The 19,867-nt window shown below is 43.4% G+C and overlaps 1 protein-coding gene across 8 annotated transcripts in view; it reads left to right on the top strand.

The window, feature by feature from the left end:
• Positions 1–13,699, top strand: part of pacsin3 (protein kinase C and casein kinase substrate in neurons 3) — a 30,017-nt gene extending 16,318 nt beyond the window's left edge. For 5 of the 8 annotated variants that reach the window (XM_035418480.1, XM_035418482.1, XM_035418479.1 and 2 more), the window contains 10 exons: positions 423–523; positions 1,595–1,751; positions 2,716–2,951; positions 3,874–4,029; positions 5,606–5,781; positions 6,845–6,965; positions 8,031–8,161; positions 9,522–9,575; positions 10,806–10,966; positions 12,378–13,699. In XM_035418480.1, the coding sequence (XP_035274371.1) occupies positions 470–523; positions 1,595–1,751; positions 2,716–2,951; positions 3,874–4,029; positions 5,606–5,781; positions 6,845–6,965; positions 8,031–8,161; positions 9,522–9,575; positions 10,806–10,966; positions 12,378–12,493 (1,362 nt within the window). In that variant the 5' untranslated portion in view covers positions 423–469 and the 3' untranslated portion in view covers positions 12,494–13,699. The remainder of the gene's footprint in view (positions 1–422; positions 524–1,594; positions 1,752–2,715; positions 2,952–3,873; positions 4,030–5,605; positions 5,782–6,844; positions 6,966–8,030; positions 8,162–9,521; positions 9,576–10,805; positions 10,967–12,377) is intronic. The other 3 variants (XM_035418485.1, XM_035418486.1, XM_035418484.1) reach the window with 3 other exon arrangements.
• Positions 13,700–19,867: the final 6,168 nt, after the last annotated feature.

Genomic DNA, 19,867 nt, shown 5'->3' with positions numbered 1-19,867 from the left:
GAGGAAAGCCTGTTGGCGTTTATGCTTGGAGAATGATTGGTTAAAAAGCTTTCTACACGATAATGTTTAAATGTTTTGACTGCTGGCTGCTTGCTCTTTAGTGGCTTGTACTGCATAGACTGCTGACATTCTGAAGTGTTTGCGTAATGTGAGCCAGCTATTTCTTTCCGTGACATTCAGCTGCCATATTGCGTAGAAATGTCGCGTTTTGTGGGTATGCCAAAGGAAGGAAGAACTATTTATTTTGTTTTTTGAATGATTGAGCGTTGTGGACATTGTTTAAAACTTCTGGAAGTGTGGTTAAATTCTAAGTGGATCGCAAAGCCGAGCGGTTGTCGATACCTTGTACAGTGGGCAAATGTTCTGAAGCTGTTGCCGTACTCTCACGCGGACCGTCTTTACATGCCCTGTGGTCCTTTCAGTTTGACAGAAAACCGCCAACATTCCGTGCTGCAAGGGTAACACCGCCATGTCTTCCAATGGGGACCTGAGGGATGCGGGCAGCTGCGAGAGTTTCTGGGAGGTGAGTGCTCTTTCTGCGCAGGGTCCGTGCGGCACATGACCGGGCGTGGCAGCCTAGTGCGGGACTGAGACCACAGAACGCCCCCTTTGGCAGCCGGCCAGGGTTTTCGCAGAGGCCCACCTCTCTGCAGATGGGAGGTAGCCTCCGAGGCACCCGCCAGATGAGTTTTTGCTGATCCCACATTTCCACGGTTTGTCTGGAATGTCTACCCCCACTCGGCTATTTACCTGCCCCATCAAGTAGTGGTTGGCTTGAAGGCACAGCATGACGATTCCTGCTCATTTTATGCTGTCATACACCTAATCTTTCTTACTACCACTTCCAGACCTAGTAACAAGTAACATTTTGGCTGAAGTTCCTTCCCCATTTGATTAAAAATGTGCTACTAAAAGTAAAATAAATTCTTACTTTAGAAGATTCCACTTTTCCACAATTCAGCTTGAATGAAAAATATGTAGGTAGCGCCCTAGAAATGACCCCAATAAGTTAATAATCTAAAATAATATTCTGAAGAGATACAGGGAGGGAAAGGGGCAAGCACATCCGGCTGCATCACTTTACAGTTAATCTCAGTTCGTCATAAGTGCCGGTGCATCATCATACACTGGCACTTATGATTTACGACAACACTTCCAGACAACCACATTCCAGCATAAGCATTTCAATTGCAGTTAATTTACTTTGTGTAATGAATCATTTGGATTTCCATTAGTTTTGTTCTCCAATTACAATGAAACTAGAACACCCCTTTTCAAATATGTGAGTATTGTGTTACTATTCATGTGTTATTACCCCTCCCTGATTATGTAATATGTTTTGTAATGCCTTTGTGTATTCATCTTCATCAACATATGAATCAGTGGTAACCAAACATGTTCCTGGAGTTCTACCGTTCTGTAGGTTTTCACTCCAACCCTAACAAAGCACACCTCATTCAACAGCTAAAGATCTGCATTGAGCTGCTAATTAGTAGAGTCAGGTTTAAATGAAAACCTTCAGGATGGTAGATCTCCAGGAACACTGTTGGTTACCACTGATCTAAATGAATTAACATGGGTATTCTTTTCCTAGCCAGGGAACTACAAGAGGACTGTGAAGCGCATCGATGATGGCTACAAGCTCTGCAACGAGCTGGTCAGCTGCTTCCAGGAGCGAGCCAAGATTGAGAAGAGCTATTCTCAGCAGCTCACCGAGTGGGCTAAGAAATGGAGGGGTGTAGTGGAGAAAGGTGAGACCGTGAGTCAGGAGAGGGCCGTTGTGTCCTGCTCCATCATGTCACCTAAAATTAGCGCCAGGAATAACAGAAACGGCATGCTCCTCTTTCACATATCCCCACAGCCTTGAGTGAGTCATAACTCTCAGATAGGACGCATGTTCTTGCGGGACTGCATGATTTAAATTGTTTTGGGGTGTGCTAATAGTTTTTCGGTTCCTGCGACACGTCCATGTCAACGCACAGTTTCCCCTGTTTAACCTTTGCATCGTGCAGTGTAGTAGGATACTGAGGAATGGCTACCCACAGAGACACTTCACGTGCGAGGTACTGTAGATCTTGTGATATGCTTGTGACTGCATACAACCACAAACACAATGAGCAGTCAATCTCACTCTGGCATCACACCAAACATTTTGTTGTATGTATGTCACTATCCTCTCAGGCTACCAGTATGGTAACGCAAACAAAGACTGTCTGTTAGGATAGGTCGTATTGCGGTTACCTCAGTATGGAATATCTACTCTACTGCATTCATTTTTCAGCTGACTATTTAACAAATTGTCTGGAATCTCTAGGGTACAGGTACAATAATACAGAATTTTCCAGAAGGCTGGCAATCAAAAAATATAGAATTCATTTTGAGAGTTGGACATTTTTGAGGGCTAGCTTTCTTCTAAATATTAAAAGTGTATTGAAATGATTTAATAGCATGTTGAATGAGACTCGGTGAACTCCGTGTATTTATGAAAACAAGGCATTTGAAAAGAACAGCTTATGCCCGTAATGAGGAGATAAAGATGCACACATTGGTGGATGAGCTGAGGTCATCTCCTTGTATGTAAAGTGCTTTGAAACCCTGCTTTGACGTGCTATATAAATTGGTTAATATTATTATTGTTGTTATTATTTTGTGTATAATGTCTGAGAGGTGGACTCTGAGAGTTTAAAGTGCCCCCCCCCCCCCCCCCCCCCCCAGGTCCACAGTATGGCACGCTGGAGAAAGCCTGGCATGCCTTCATGAATGCAGCCGACCGGCTGAGCGAGATCCACCTGGAGCTGAAGGAGCACCTGGCTGTGGAGGACAGCGAGAAGGTGAAGAACTGGCAGAAGGACGCCTTCCACAAGCAGATGATGGGCGGGCTGAAGGAGACCAAGGAGGCCGAGGATGGGTTCCGCAAAGCGCAGAAACCCTGGGTCAGGAAGCTGAAGGATGTGAGTCCCGCCTCAAATGCACGTGCGTGCGTGTCAAGCTGCTGGAATGTGTGACATGCGAAAACACATGAAACGTGCCCTCTACTTTATCTACTTATCTACAGTTGCATATTACACATGGCAACATAGCGAATTCAGGTTAAAAACAAAAACACTACAAATGTGCCCTTCAGTTAACTTTTCATTTAAAAAATGTGAGGTTGCTCCTGCTCATTTCCTGTATTACCTAACTCTTGGCATTAAGATTTGCTATCTGTTTCCCCCCTTTGCATATTGTTTGGTTAATGTCACGTATTTTATGTAAATTGAAAAGAGCTGGTCAGAGCAAACAAAAATAGCCGTTAGCATGACCTTATTTTTTCTGAAACAGCCTAAATAAATTAATTACAATTAAATTTACATAGATATGTTACACGCACAAACACACAAGTAAGGGCAACCAGATAAATAATCACTTTTATTCTGCTAACTAAAATATTTGTTTATATAATTTATGGTTTTTAAACTCCCAAGGGGTCCTCATCAAAATTGAGATAATATTTTGGCCTTTAATTAATGTTTTGTTTTCATTTTAGTATTTCACAAATTACGCATTTTAGACTTATGACTTTAGACTGATACATTACTAAGTGTTGGTAATTATTTAATCATTGTAATTTAACATTAATGTTGTAGCTCAAAATTTAGGCATGCTTCCAGTATTCTACAGTGTGAGCACTTACTGCGGAACATGTAGAAAGTATTGGCTGCACATTCCAAAGGTCAATGGCTTTTCTAAAAAGGGTTCTCAGCCATGGAGGGGGAGGGAGGTGGTCATGTTGGGGGCCCATGAGATGAAAATGTATTGGGAACTCCATCTGTTGTGGACAGAAGCATGCATCTTCTGCGTCAATGTCTTGATCGTCTGTCCTCCACACCCTAGGTGGAATCAACCAAGAAGAGCTACCATCAGGCACGTAAGGAGGAAAAGACTGCTGTTACCAGGGAGACCCTCGCTAAGGCTGACCCATCCAAGTCCCAGGAGGAGGTGCAGAAGCTGCAGGATCGAGTGGAGAAGTGCAACCAGGAAGCAGAGAAGGTAGGGCGGACAACAATGTCTGTCCAATACCATACCAAATCCTAACTTCAGTCAATGTAGCATTGCTTATCAAAGATTAAGGAGTCTCTTTTCTGGGCCTGGCTTGAAGATTACATCATTGGTCTCGCCTTCCAGTAACTCAGTGTTAAACTCCATTACCCGGAGGGGCGGGTACCGAAACCCGGTACAACTATGGCACCGGTTACCATACCGCCTGTACCTATCAGACCAAATCGCCACGCAGATTTCGGTGCCTCACACCTTCACTTCAATTCTAATTTATTTATTTATCTTTTGCATTGACTGCTCACATTCATGTTTGTAAGTGATCCATATCTGACATAAGTGTGAGCAGTGTGAACCTGCCCTGATAGATCCTGCATGCACACATTAACAACAAAAACGCTGTACTGCTGTCCTCCTTTTTTGTTTCCTTTTTTATTTTTAAGCGAGCCGCTGCCAACACCAAGGCCGTGTCCGAAACTGCTTATTGCGTACTATTGAGTATACAAGTTTTATGCAGGTTGTATACAGCCTGTATGCTCAATAGTAGGTAAGCTGTTTTGGACACGGCTTGTGTGATGATGACAGTGATCTGCACCTGCGCAGTGAAGTGTGACATTAAAAACACCACATGAATTTTTATCTGGCAGTTGTCACATGGCCACAGATCGGATATGTATCCGGTCTAGGACCTCATATGGTAGTGGCCCAAATCTGATATGAGGAGATCAGATTTTTGTGTTCACACAGTTCAGAAAAAATCTGATCTGTGTCACATGTGCAGTGCCTTTCTTGCACTGTTCTGATGTGCTCAGTCGGATACGGTCACCTGACACGCGCTGCTTCTGTGTACTGACCGAGCGAGCATACCTGCCCGGACGACGTGTTTAAACAGCGGCGATAAGGCCGGCTGCTGCGTGCGCTCTCCCGTGAGAGGCCGCGCGCTCGCGGAGGCTGGGCGGAGTGACGCATACCTGAGTACACCAGGACATGGCGGGGGCAAGCCAAGGCTTGCCAGGTTTCAGTGCCACAGCCCGTCTGAAGGTGTTACTTTCCGCTGTTTTTAACACTCCTTCATTTCTGTAAGCAGGAAGGGACGGAGCTAAAAATAATTGGTTTGTTTGTTGTTTGGGGTTTTGTCTTGTCAAGTACTACCTACTTTATTTTGCTTGTTTATATGACAAAACACTTGTAAATTACAAAAAGGTTTTACTTTTACTTTTATTTCTTACTGAACCACTGTGACAATGCTGTCACCTGTATTGCTGCTATAATTCTTTTCCCCTAAACAGCCACTAGAGCTTGAATCATTTGATGATGATTGAGACAACCTATAGGAAAAGGCACACCACCTAAATATATGCAGTGGTCTTGCTATTGTTATTCAAGCATTGTGCAAATAAGATTAAAACCATAAAACAGCTTTGAAAATTAGGTTTGGAGCATTCTGTGTGGTATATTTGTCTTATTGCAAGACAATAAGGTCAGTTTTAAGGTCAATTGCATTTTTGACCCCTCAGTGCCATTTTGTATTCCTACATGAAAAGACCTGATTGCATTGATTGTGTCTCAGGCAAAGGAGCGCTACGAGAAGGCCCTTGAAGAGCTGAACCGCTGTAACCCGCGTTACATGGAGGACATGGAGCAGGTGTTCGAGATCACTCAGGAGGCTGAGAAGAAGCGGCTGTGCTTCTTTAAGGAGGTCATGATGGACCTTCATAAGCACCTGGACCTCTCCAGCAATGACAGGCAAGGACCCCACCACCAGCTTGGGTACAGGAGGTGCATCTGCTGCCTCTGTGGCCAGTGGGGCTGCTGGGTGGTTCATCCTGTTAAAATGCTGGGTGCCTGTACAGTGCCCGGGGCTGTCGCAGTTGGCACTGGCACAGTCAAGCTTTCAGCAGAGATACTCACTCTGGTTCTACCTCATGCTCGTCAAAATCCCCTCTAATGAGGAATCAGAGATGTTTGAGGATATGTTCTGGATGATATGATCAATTTCTTATTGATTCCACCATTTTGCATGGCCAGTAATAATTTCCAGATTTTTGTTGTAATTATAAGATTTCTGTAATGCCTCTAATAAATACAGGATCAGTACAGAATAGAAATATTGTTTCTGCCCTTGAGGGCTGAAGTTGTGTTTGCTGTAGACAAGAGGTCCTTGAGTGGGTGGGGAAAAAAAAGACTTAAAGTGCAAGTCGAGCTGGTTATTAAGTTATTAATTTCCTGTACAAGTCTCTTTTAAACTTGAGAAATTCCAGCTTTTTTGTTTGAGAAATGATTGACCCATTTTTTGCCCCTTTTTGTTGAACCAAGAAGAAATGGAGCATAGTTTCACTGTGCTTTACAGACAGACTGTACCCTGTTTTCAGCCTCAAGGTTCCAGCTTAGTTTGCTTTTAACAGAGTTTGTGTACTTAAGGAGTAAATGATGAACTTTTTCCATTGACTATTAACTATGCCACATCAGTAAACTCTCGAGTCAACATTGAAATGGTTGGAAGGCTTTCTATATCCTCCACCCTTGTCAGTTTTTCCTGTGTGTACAAAGGGTTTGGTCATTTGACCTTGTCGGCAGGTTATTTTTTTCTCCCATGTAAATGTAAGACATGGCGTTAATCTGACAGTCTAAAATGGGAACTTGGGGAAGAATGCACTGTTCAAAAGTACTATAATGATTATGCACTTGTAGTCGATATGCAATATTGGTAATTGGAAATTAACATAAATACCATTTGCAGAATGTGAAGTGCCACACAGGATTGTCCGTTTCACCTTGAAAGGTATCTAACAGATGTAAATCCCTGCAGTTTCCGAGTGCTGTTTAGAGACCTGAACCAGACCATAGCCGCAGCGAATGACACTGAAGACCTGAGGTGGTGGAGGAACACGCATGGGCCAGGCATGAATATGAATTGGCCGCAGTTTGAGGTAAAGTTAATGGTTCATGTGAGAATAAACTGCTTCTCAAATACTGTGTACGCTGAACGGAAGGTTACAGAAAAAGGAGTACAATCACGTCACTCTTAGCACCACTGGTGGCAAAACATCCTCCCCTACTGTGAAAATGTATTCTGCTTGTACGCCTAAAACATCAGTGATAAATCAGGGCTTTCCCATGAGATGGTTTAGAGCCTCTAGCTGTAGTGTTGGTAAATTCCAGACTTTGGACCGTGAATGGTCCCTTGTGTGAACAGGGGACCGTGTGGGTTCAGGAATGCGGCAGTTCTCCTCAGTGCTAAAGACAAGTGGCAGGCCTCAAACCCCCGCGGTCAGTGCTGTCATCAGTATCGAGAGACGGGTTGCCTTTGAGCCATGTTGAGTTTGCAATGGCACAACCTAGCTTTATCAGGAAAAGAAACCTTTGTTTCTATGATCTGAAATGGCATGATATGCTACGCTCAAACTGAGTGCACATTTCCTGGCCGCTGACACAAGGGTGTTGGCAGGTCTGTGCCATTCATTGGTGTTATTTCTGTCCAGAAAGTTAGCATCAGCTTTCAGGTAATGCAGCAGCAGGTAAATGACACTGCTGGGTCATAAACTGTATTTTCCCTTGTCTCTTTTTGTCTCAGGTCCCATCGGTATTCCCATTGTGTTGATGGAACAGAGGGTCCTTTGTGTTGGCCCAGTAGCAACACGGCTTTGCACTGTAACTACAGTGTTGCCCTCTGTTATTAGTCCTCCTTTGTAGTTGTAGTTTTACTCACTGAAGTGCATGTGAGATTGTGAAAATACAGAATTACCAAGAAACAGGAAGGAAACTTTTAAAATTCTCATGTAGGCAACTGCAATAACTGGAAAAACTGGGGAAAAAATACACCATTGCATGTCCTCTGTCTTCCTCATGCCTGGTTCACACTTGAGTTACATGGGAGTAATTATTTATCCTCTTGAGTTCAATGCAGCATGTGTCTGAGGGAGATAATTTCACAAATGTGCAAGATCTCTGCTCCTTGTCTGCATTCGAATGACCATTTTGTCTGTGATCCTTAGGAATGGTCCCCGGAAGCTAACCGCGCCATCTCTCGCAAAGAGAAGAACAGCCGCTCAGACGATGTGGTGACTCTGACCAACATCGTCTCAGCAGGAGAGGAGCTTCCACAGACCCCCCAGGAGACCATCAGGTAACCTTATAGGCCACACCCTCTGTCTGCTGTAAAGAGGCCTGATTGGATCCCATTGCCAACACCGGACCTGCCTTCCATATGGTTATTGTTTTAAATTAAATTGGTTCAAAGCAGTCCACCCTGTCTTGGAAATCTGTTTAGGCTATTACAAGTATTGTTTGCACTTGGTCCATGGTTACCTGATTATGATGCTCATCTCCTCAGCAAGAGCACTTCAGGATCTCTTCATTTTGTTGAATTAAAGGAGAAAAATCAGACCACCAGACTAGAGGAACATCTGACATGCGGTTTGGAATTTTAGCACAAAATCATACCCTGCTTTTAGAAATTCTTGCGGTGTCCAAAGTGTTTATGATGCAAAACTCAAACTTTTGAGTGAAGAACGGAGTGTGTTCCCCCAGCAGTTTTCTCTGAGCAAATTTAACTGCTCACTGACTGAAGATTGTGTGCCACAAGCACTGCTGCCTAGAAGGCCTTTGCTCCGTAATTATTTTGTGGATCCACCTCCTTGGGAGAGGGCTGGCAAACAAATGTCTGCGTGGCTGAGATTTTACATGAGCCCCATTATTCACACTCCTGAGTTCTTACATACAAGCACAGTGGGTATATAGGTGAAAGAAGCATAGTGTTTCTGCCAGGATCGCAGAATGACCATCTCTATTAGCGCCTAGAGGGTTCCTATGTTAACTGTAATGAGTAGTTGGGTTTTGTTAGGTAATATACTGCTTGAAGGAGATTTGAGCAAGCAAGGACATAAGGCCAGCTTTGTATTACAGTATTTTGTCCTTATGGGGAAAATGTTTTTTTTTTTTTTAAAGGAAAGAATATTATTTTACGATTATTTTTGAATTTGGTTACATGAGACCTGAAGCGTACTTCTGTCTTTGAGGAGGGGGAAAAAAATGCTGCATTGATTTTAATGTAGTACATATAATTTAGAATGATGCTCAGCCAAACAAATTACAGTTATGTCTCGTGCAAATTACAGTTTAGCCTACACGGCTACTTTGTGTACTTGCAGCAGACAAAGCAGAGTAAGCAAAAAAAATATCTTGAAGCTGTTTACCGCACAGCATCTCCGACTCCTCTTTTTTCCTACTGCCTGTGTCAACAGCTGCAATTTGTTTTCTTTTCCTGGGTAACCGTGGAGCCCTCTGGAGCTTACTTCCTGTATTTTATGAGCAGCAGGCCTTAATTAATGCAGAACTGCAGCTGGGCCTGGGTTCCCCTGCCCCGGCCTATGAAGGGATGGTGCCGTCCTGGAGGGTTGCTCTCATCTCTTCCCCCCCCCCCCCCCCCCCCCCCCCCCCGCATCGCACGGGACGTCCAGCTGAACTAACTCCTCTTAAATCTGCAGGTCGCATAGGGACAGTGCCCAGTACGAGAACATTAGCTACCTGTCCAGCGAAAAGTCAGTAAACACCCTATTGTATTCACCTCTACCGGGGAAAGGCTTAAGTCCCTGGAGTCGGGCTTCAAGGGCTGCTGGGGCTTTTTGTCTTTCGAATCAATTGAACAAATGAACTTGTGTTTTGAGAATCAAATCTCATGTGATTATTAGTGTGTGCATATAATGGAAGATAAGAAATTGCACAAATTAAGGCTGTGGAGATAAGCTGGCATAAGCTTCTGGCCTCCCAGAAGCAGAGAAGCAATTCAATTCACTTGCAAAGCAGGACCGTCTTGGGTTTGTTATTCTTTTAAGGATGTAGAATACCTTTCTTTATTCAGTTTTGATTTGAGAGTGCAGTGTATTTTTTCAGAAAATATATCTTTACCAATTGATGCTAGAATGCTTTTCAGATGAATTGAATTGTCCTGATGACCAATGCAAAGCACTTTGAATGTTGTCAACTTCACAAAAATTCTTTCTCTTACTCGATCTGTACATATTGTTGGTAAATGGTTTGTCCTTTTCTCCAATAATTAGCTTGTACTTGTTTGCAGTCTGATTTGCTGTGATCTCCCCCCCCCCCTTTTTTTTAACTTCCCAATATCTTTCTGGTGTTACTGTATATTTTGGTATCACTGTCGCTTTACTGCCATTAGCTAAGCTCAAATTTTCCCTACAATACTGTAAGCATACAGATGTCCTCACTGAGGCTGTATGCTTACAAGTGCTTCTAATCTTGCTGTGTCGCTGCTGTGTGCAACTTCATCCAGTAGCATCTGCTTACAATAAATTGTCTGGGTTCACGTGATTCATGGACAACTTCCAGATGGCTTGACAAGCCAGGTTACAACTGTCATACAGCGCCCAGATGCTTGGCCTCAGCTCGTGAGCCCTGGGCAATCTGTGTAGAACAGACCCTCCAGAGTGGTTGTATTCAAGTCGGGAACAACATTATTCAAATTATTATTGCTGCTATCGCTTGGTTACAAAGACAACAGATTAGAGGCTTTTCACACTTTCAAAACACCACTTAATGAGTACAACAAGGCCATTGGGAAGGTTTCCTTTCTTTTGGTAATGTGAAAAAAAAATCTGGTGTCTTGATTTAAAATGTTTTTATCACAATGACCAAAACAAGGTTTGTTGTTTTATTTTTGCTAAATTACTTGCAGATGAAAGTATTAAGAAATGATTTGCCTGATTATGTTTAGTATTGATTATCGTCTCTTTCCCTCTCCCTGGTAATAGAGATGGCAAAGACTACTCCTCGGACTGGTCAGACGAAGAGAGCCCAAAAAAATTTATCGGAACAAACGGGGTGGATGAGGACGAGAAGGTAGCAGGAGTGCGAGTAAAAGCATTGTATGATTACACGGGGCAAGAAGCCGATGAGCTGAGCTTTAAAGCAGGTATTAATCCCTACTAATACATATTAATGGAAATCAGACACAACTCGGCATGGTAACCACAGTGAGACCCGGTCAATCAAACTGGCCAGCGCAGTGTGTCCCGGGTGTCACGTAAGCAGAATTGCAGTTCGCAACAAGAAACCCTGAACTTTAAAAACACATTGAGTTGCTGTCTGAAAAATGTAATTTAACAGACTTCAAATTGGAACTTCTCATTTTAGTTTCATTTAATAAATTCCAAATTAAGCCTGGGACTAGTTTTTCGTGGGAACATACCAAGCACACATCTAACTAGCAGCCCTTACAAGGTTGACTGAATCTTTGGTATGTTCACATTGTCTCTACCTGGGTTACATTTTTATAGAGAGCAACTCTATGCCCTTAGACCAAGGGTTTCTTTGTGACTTATTGTGCTGTGGAGATTGTTGGCATGTGGCATGCTTTTGGAAAATGGATGTTTTTAAATTTGCATTTTGCTTGGAAATTTTTTAAAAAGTATTCTCCATGGCCTGAAGTAATCTTGTGTTACTTTATTGTCTTAAAATGATTTATCTTTCATCTAAAGATCAATTTCTGTAATTTGCATAATTTAAGGTGATTGCAACATTGTAACGAATCCCAAAACAAAAATATTATCACAGGATTCACATAATTTATCATTTTAAAAATGAAAAATGTGTGATATGATGTAGGCACTTTGGAAATTAAGAGGTGGTATGAATGCAAGGGATATACAAAATACTTGTAATTTAATTTACACAAAACATAATTTTCACATGATTTGAAAAGGCTTTTAAATATGGAATGAGTCTACAGTAAATAACGGATTTATTCCTTTGTGATTTGCATGCCATTTTTGCTATGGTTGCTTCTTAAAACAACTGGCTGAACAATTTTTCTTAACCAACTACTTTTGTGGCCTTTTTGACCTGTCAGCAATCATAATTTTTGCCCCAGCCCACACATGTTGCCTCTAGAGTTAATTGTAAATAGGAAAGTGCTAGGGTTAATTTTAAATCTTGATGGATTAAGAATTCTTATTGATGATTTTAACATACGTATTTTCAATAATATAATTTATTGAGGTAAGTACTAGCTGCGTTAGACTGTGAAATTGAATGTTGGAGATATTTTGGTAAATGTTACATGTAGCATCATGTAAAGTTTTTAAACAATACATTGCACTTTTTTATAGGATTAAGAGTTGTCTTATTGAATCATGCAATTAGCAATAAATGTAAGAATATAAAACATTTTTTGGTGTTTTCTGTTAATTTTAAGGACAGGATACCCCAGAATTAAAGCTAATTTCATATGCTTTGAATCAAAAAATGGTAATTAGCCAGCACTGAAGCTCTTGGATAACTGCATCATTCTGGAAGCTTGAACATGGTACTCTCTTTCCCACCAGGAGAAGAGCTAATGAAGTTGGGTGAAGAGGATGAGCAGGGCTGGTGTAAAGGGCAGCTGGGTAATGGACAGGTTGGACTCTACCCCGCTAATTATGTCCAGGCCATTGGGTCCTGATGACCCCACCTTCATCCCCCCACGCCCACCGCCGAACAACCGGGTCTGTAGCCAGCAGCGCTGAAGCTATGCCAAGTGACCGTGCCATCAGTCCTGCCAACCTTGACACTGTGTACCCATGTTGAAGAATGGAAGGTCCCAAAACTCTGCAGAAGTATAACGAACACAAAATGCACAATAAGACCTGGAAGGTGGATGAGTGACACGAGTGAAGGGGCGAGGGTTGATTCTGTCTTTGGGCGACACATTACCTATACAGTGCCTTTAGGAGGATATGAGTAACACTGGCACAGTGCCCCCAACCAACTCTTTCAGATGGAGGTGGGTGAGGTGAATGCTATAGCACCAGTCTGTAGACTACCAGGATCATCTCCTATGACAAACAAAACCCTCCTTTTCCTCAAAACCTGACCACTCAGCCCTTAGTACCAGTGAAATAGCTAGGATCTAGTCGCTCATTCACTCAAAGGAATATTTATTTACGAATCAAATTGCTCAATTGAAAATACACAACTTCTACTTTAATTATTTCTTTCATCTCTCATTTACTTGTACCCAGAAGTATGTGTGTTTCTGTATATATTTTTACAAAAGGGTGTTTTTTTTTTGGCTAACATGTTTAGTAATGAGTATACTTATTTCAGTGAGAAACTTGCCAATGCATGTAGATGCTGGTGAGAGAAGTTATTTGAAATGGTAGATTTAAATGAGCTGAAGTAGGCTAATGCTGCACCCAATTTCCTCAGCGGGATAAAAATAAAAACTGAGTTTGTTGATATTATGAAAAATGTGAGGATGTTGTAATCACACTGGGCAGAAACTCTGGTTACCTATGTTACCGATTTGTGTGGGGAAGGAGTTAAATGGGTGGCTGTTGAGGAATATTTTATCCAGTTAGGCTGTCTAACATTTTACTTCCTTTATTTTTTTTTAATAAACCACAGTTCACTCAGTTACATATTTGCTAAAATTACTAAAATCTGGAGGAGGAAGGGTTTGATTTGTTAGAATCTGTTAAGCTGAATCTGTGAAAGGAGAGGGGTTTTTAGACATGCATAAAATGGAAAATGTGTAGGGTTATTGTCTTACCACAAAACCATATCTCTACTTCATTTCACTGTAAATGCCAGTATACAGAACTACTGTAACCTCCGAGCTAATCATTGTGAAAACAAAAATAAAACTATTTGGATGATTCAATTGAGACTAAATGTGTCATGTCATTGTATGTACTCTCCACCCACACTAAAGGCATTGAGTTGATGCATTTAAAATTATATGACCAATTAAATGTGAAATTTCTCTTGAATTAACAGGTTTTTGCTTGTTAACTTTGGCTGAATGACAATAATGTTTTCTATTTGTTATAGATGTGTCCTTTTTTAAAGGGAATTTGGAGTTTTCTTTATATCTATGGACTTTACCTCCTGTCAGCCCAAAATCAGATATTATATAACATTTTCATTTTTTTTATTTAGGTTTCAGCTGAAATAATCCCTGATCATGAAACTGTTGTGTACAACAGCTCTCAGCGGGAGAGCTGTTGTACACAATATAGAAAAGTGAAAGGAGTGTTGAAAACAAAGTTGTAGACAAGGAAACTTAAGAATCAAAAGGCTGTGTGTGCGTAAACCACAAAGCTTATGCTGTGCCCTGGAAAGTACTCCTAATTAGAGACTTAAATTAGCAATAAATATATATGATCAACCTAGCTGAAATCCATTGTATATGATATCTTTACATCACAGAGGCTTAGTAGTGGACTATCAGGAAGCCATTCTGTTTGGACCTATAACCAAGGTCTGATTTTGACCAAATTTGGTCTTGATGCTTTAAGACTGCACAGTTTCTGTTTCTTTCTTTGAAAGAAGAATGGTTGTCCTTGTATTTCAAAACATACTTTCACATTGTTGCAAATGTTATTCAACATAAAATTGAATTCAAATAAGCATCCTTCATCACGTGATCTCAAACCAAGCCAAGAGAGCCAGTTTGGGAAATTTGCAGTGTCAACTGGGATCGCCCTACACAAATGAGAAGTACCAGGAGAACTTGAATGACCACAGTGAGTCTGGCCCTCAGTTTAGCATCTCACTTGAAAGAATATAGCTCTTACAGCATTGTGTCCTCCACTGAACAAGGGCCATAGGTGTTATTTGATCTAGATGGATATGTTCCCCCCAGACAGGACTATCTGACATTCCGGGTATCCACTTTGTATGCTGTTATTTTGCTGGTAGTGTCCTTTTTCTGAAACTCTATACCCAGGAAATATCTCCCAGCCGTTACTTTCAGGCAGCTGAAAAACTAAGGATTTACTGCCACCTACTGTAGGAAGTCTAGATTAAAGTACTGGAAGACTCATGTTGGTATCAATTATTCAGTAGACTGACTTTCTGTCATAACAGAGTATTTATGTTTTACACAATGTTCAGAAATTATGAAACACAATAGGCCATCAAGAAGCTCAATCACACAAAACACCCCATGTTAAGACTACAAACGTTGTTATCCATCCACCCTATTTCCCAAGAAGATTAAGATTAAGGTCAAGACATTATGGTGACTACATTTTCAATAAATGCAGGGACCAGACATTGATTTCTAATTCCCTTATATTTTCAAGAGGGAAAATAAAGATATTAAAACCCCACATTCTAGAGGCCTTGATAAAACTTGTGCTTTTCTGTCTGTATCGGGGTGGGCAAGGAGAGCTGGTTTTTATCATTTTAATTCTGCTCTTAACTGAATCAGAACCAATCATGTGAGCATTGTGCAGTATGCAGTGTCTGACATGTGGCTACATTCATGGTTAAACTCAAATGACAGCTGATATTTTTTCAACTCGTAAATGAAAGGTTCCACTTTGGTCTAATCTAACCAGCATAGATGTATAGTTAGTTGCCTAATTGAGCCAGGGTAATTTGTAGAAAATCTCAACACCAATCCTCCAGGAATGGAATTGCCCACCCCTGCTGGTCTAATACCAGGTATGGTGCATTCTCCTCGGCGTGACTAGAGCTTCACTTCCGTCCCTCTGAGTAGCTAGTCTAAGTATTGTTTTGCTTGTTAGTTGTGTCTTGTGGCCTTAATTTGCCTTAGTTTCTTTAAATTAGTCGTCTTTGCTTGTTGCGTCGTCATATTAGTGATTTGTAGCCAGCTGTTTTTACCGGTTAAACTCCTAGTCTTGATTGATTGTCAGCTGTGCAATATTGGTAGTAATTAGTATCGCGTAAGTCTTTGATCGGTAACTTTGTTTCATCCCCGTTTTATCTGCGCAGCTGTTTTGGTTCAAGGTATTGTAAATTGCTTGTATTTGATCCGTCTAGAGCCGCTTATCGCTACATTATTTGAGTAATTACGCGGCACTTCAAATAGTGTTTCTGAGCGACGCTAGCGTCGCTCCTCCTCAGTTTTATGCAAGCTCTTCCCATCTCTGTCTGCTCTCTGCCCTACAGCACCCGGTTCCAAAGACGTGGCCCCCCTAAGCGACGGAACACAGCTAACCTCTCCTACCCCCAGCTGTCTCCCTGCAATAACTGCACAGTTGCTGGAGGACTTTGGAACTGCCAGTCTGCTTCAAAGAAGGCTGATTTCATCTCAGCCTATGCCTCCCTGCTCTCCCTTGATTTCCTTGCCCTCACTGAGACATGGATCACCCCAGAGAACACTGCAACCCCTGCTGCCCTCTCCTCTTTCTTTTCATTCTCCCACACTCCCCGACCATCAGGCCGTGGTGGTGGCACTGGTCTTCTAATCTCTCCCTCCTGGAAATACTCAGCCCTACCTCTCTCTGACCTACCCCGATTCAGTTTTGAATACCATTCTGTTTCAATCACCTGTCCAACTAATCTATACATTGTTGTCATTTATCGCCCCCCAGGTCCACTGGGAAACTTCATCGATGAGCTGGATATCCTACTCAGCTCTTTCCCTGAGGACGGCACCCCACTGATCCTGCTTGGAGATTTCAACCTCCACCTGGAAACATCCCAGTCTTCAGCTGTCCTACATCTCCTCCACTCCTTTGACCTCTCCCTACAGTCATCTCCCCCTACCCACAAGGCGGGCAACCTCCTCGACCTGGTTTTTCTGAGGAATAGCCCTTGCACCGATATCACTGTAACCCCTCTGCACACCTCTGACCACCACTTCGTTTCCTTCTCCCTCCCCCTTGCTCCCTCTCACCCACCTTCTCCCCCCACACCCACTGTATCTGTCCGCCGCAATCTCTGCTCCCTCTCAACCTCCTCTCTTGCTTCATCTGTCACTGCTGCCCTCCCTCCTCTCGAATCCTTCACTACCCTCCCCACTGATTCTGCATCCACCTCCCTACTTTCCTCCCTTACATCTGCTCTTGACTCCCTCTGCCCCACTGTCTCTAGGCCAACACGTCCATCTCCTCCCCGCCCGTGGATGTCCAATGCCATACGCACCTCCAGGGTTGGACTCCGTGCAGCAGAGAGGAAGTGGAGGACATCCAGAGATGCTTCAGACCTCTCTGCCTACCAATCCCTCCTTGCAGCGTTCTCCTCCACGGTGACTGCTGCCAAGGTAAACTACTATCAAACCAAAATCCATAACTACCGTTCTAACCCTCGGCAACTGTTTTCTGTCTTTTCCTCTCTCCTCAGCCAGCCATCTGCACGCCCTCAGTCCTCGCTCACTGCTGACGACTTTGCAACCTTCTTTGACGAGAAGATTGCAGTCATCCGCAACTCCTTCTGCACTCCACCTCACCCTATGCTCCCCTCCCCTTGTCTCTCCACTCCTCTGCTTACGGTCACTGGCTCCCAACTCCCCACCCCTCAACCTGTACTCTCCCCCTCCCTCACCATTTCCCCTTGTTTCTCCGACTTCTCTCCCCTCACCGATTCTGAGGTTTCACAACTCCTACTTTCCCATCGCCCCACAACCTGTGCCCTTGACCCCATTCCCTCACCACTCCTCCAGGCAATCTCACCCGAGATTCTCCCATTCATCACCTCCCTGGTTAACTCCTCCCTGACATCCGGCTGCTTCCCGTCAACCTTCAAGAAGGCCCTCATCTCCCCCCTCCTGAAAAAGACTACACTAGACCCCTCCATCATTGGGAACTACAGACCGGTATCTCTCCTTCCATTTCTGTCAAAAACCATTGAACGTGCTGCATCAAATCAACTCTCTGTGTTTCTTTCACAGAATGAGCTCCTCGATCCCCATCAGTCTGGATTCAGACCAGGCCACTCGACAGAGACCGCACTCCTCTCTGTCAACGAAGCTCTCCACGCAGCCCGAGCAGCCTCCCTCTCCTCCGTCTTATTACTTCTGGACCTATCGGCAGCCTTCGACACAGTCGACCACCCCACCCTCCTGTCCTCCCTATCTGCAATGGGGATCTGTGGCACAGTCCTCAATTGGATTGAGTCTTACCTCTCAGATCGCTCCTTCCAGGTAGCCTGGGCTGGTAAAGTATCTGCGCCACACCCCCTCATCACCGGAGTCCCACAGGGCTCGGTCCTTGGTCCTCTCCTCTTCTCTCTCTACACCCAGTCCCTTGGCCCGGTCATCACAGCTCATGGTATGTCTTACCATTGCTATGCTGATGACACACAACTGTTTCTCTCCTTCCCACCCTCTGACACACAGGTCTCAGCCCGCATCACTGCCTGCCTGAGTGATATTCAGAGCTGGATGGTCCGCCACCATCTCAAGCTCAATCCAGGTAAGACAGAGCTCATTTATATTCCGGCTCTTAACTCCCCTCTCTCTGATCTCTCTATCTCCCTAGGTAATACCATCCTCACACCATCACCCTCAACTAGAAACCTTGGCGTGGTGATGGACAACAGACTGTCCCTCACCGAGCACATTTCAGCAGTGACACGTTCATGCAGGTTCTTCCTGTATAACATCCGGAGGATCCGCCCCTTCCTCACAACTTACTCGACCCAACTCCTCGTCCAGGCAGTGGTCCTGTCCCGCCTGGACTACTGTAACTCCCTGCTTGCTGGCCTCCCAGCATCATCTATCAGACCCCTGCAACTCATCCAGAACGCAGCAGCGCGTCTGGTCTTCAACCTCCCCAGACATTCCCACGTTACCCCCCTGCTCACCACCCTCCACTGGCTCCCCGTGATGGCTCGCATCAAATTTAAAACATTAGTGCTTGCCTTCAAAGCAGCCAGGGGGTCAGCCCCTCCCTATCTACGTCAACTCATCAGACCCTACACCCCAGCTAGACCTCTCCGTTCTGCTGCCACATGTCGCCTGGTCCCTGCCCCGGCTCGCACCAGCACCCGGTCACGCCTCCTGTCTGTTCTAGCCCCACGGTGGTGGAATGACCTTCCTGTGCAAGTCAGAACAGCAGAGACCCTGGCCGTCTTCAAACGTAGACTGAAGACTCACCTCTTCAAGCTACATCTCACCTCATCACCCCCCACTACCCTCTAACATTTTTTTTTTTCTAAAAAAAAAAAAAAAAAAAAAAAAAAAGGGTGTACAATTCACACTTTTTGCAAAGTTATACCTATTGTAGCTCTCTTGCAGGAATGTTGTAAAGCGCTTGTCTCTGAGTTTTGTAATGCACTTGTTGTAAGTCGCTCTGGATAAGAGCGTCTGCTAAGAACCTATAATGTAATGTAATGTAATGTATAGTTGTGTAATAGTGTTCTGGAGTGAAATGCCTGCTATATGCAGGACACAATACAAAAAAAAATGTCTTCATGAAAAATATTGTTCAAAGGAGTTGTAATCGCGTAAATTAGACCGGCATGGCACTGACATTCATTCTAAAAAAAAAAAAAAAACAAACAAAAAACTACCCGATACCTAAATACTTGGACCAATATTTATTTCCTATCGCGCCAAATTTGTCTAAAAAGTTATGCTTTCCGGTCAGCCACTGATTTTCAGGGGATTGACCGTTATAGCAAAATCCCAACAACTGAATGACCTTCTGAAATAACCTTGTAAAAAGGTCCCTGCAGACACCCTGAATTGCAGTGCGGTATACACTTAAATTATCTTCCTAACACTCAACAATACATGTAACATCCAGTCCCTGCAGCTGCCGAAATCAGTGAAGCACTCTCGATTATTACAGCCGTGAATCAACAGCTCGGACCCAGTCACTGTATAAATGCAGTCCATCGTCACGTGTTACATCCCTGGCACGCCTTTCTTTACTACTTGTTATGAAACAGTAAGGTCAGTCGATTTGAACTTTTACCTTGGGCCACTGCACCGCAATTAAAGCTTCATTAGCTAGTTAATCTCAGTTTGTGGGTGTATTAATACAATTCAAATGGATCAAAATGAACGCACACTATTTCTGACGTTGACATTTTTTGGAAACTCCCAGTCAACGAAATCCCCTGAGTTACGTGGCTTTGC

Source organism: Anguilla anguilla, chromosome 5 (assembly GCF_013347855.1).
Source record: "Anguilla anguilla isolate fAngAng1 chromosome 5, fAngAng1.pri, whole genome shotgun sequence".
NCBI lineage: Eukaryota > Metazoa > Chordata > Actinopteri > Anguilliformes > Anguillidae > Anguilla > Anguilla anguilla.
The sequence above is the reverse complement of the archived record's forward strand: the minus strand, read 5'-3'. Positions and strand labels throughout refer to the sequence as shown.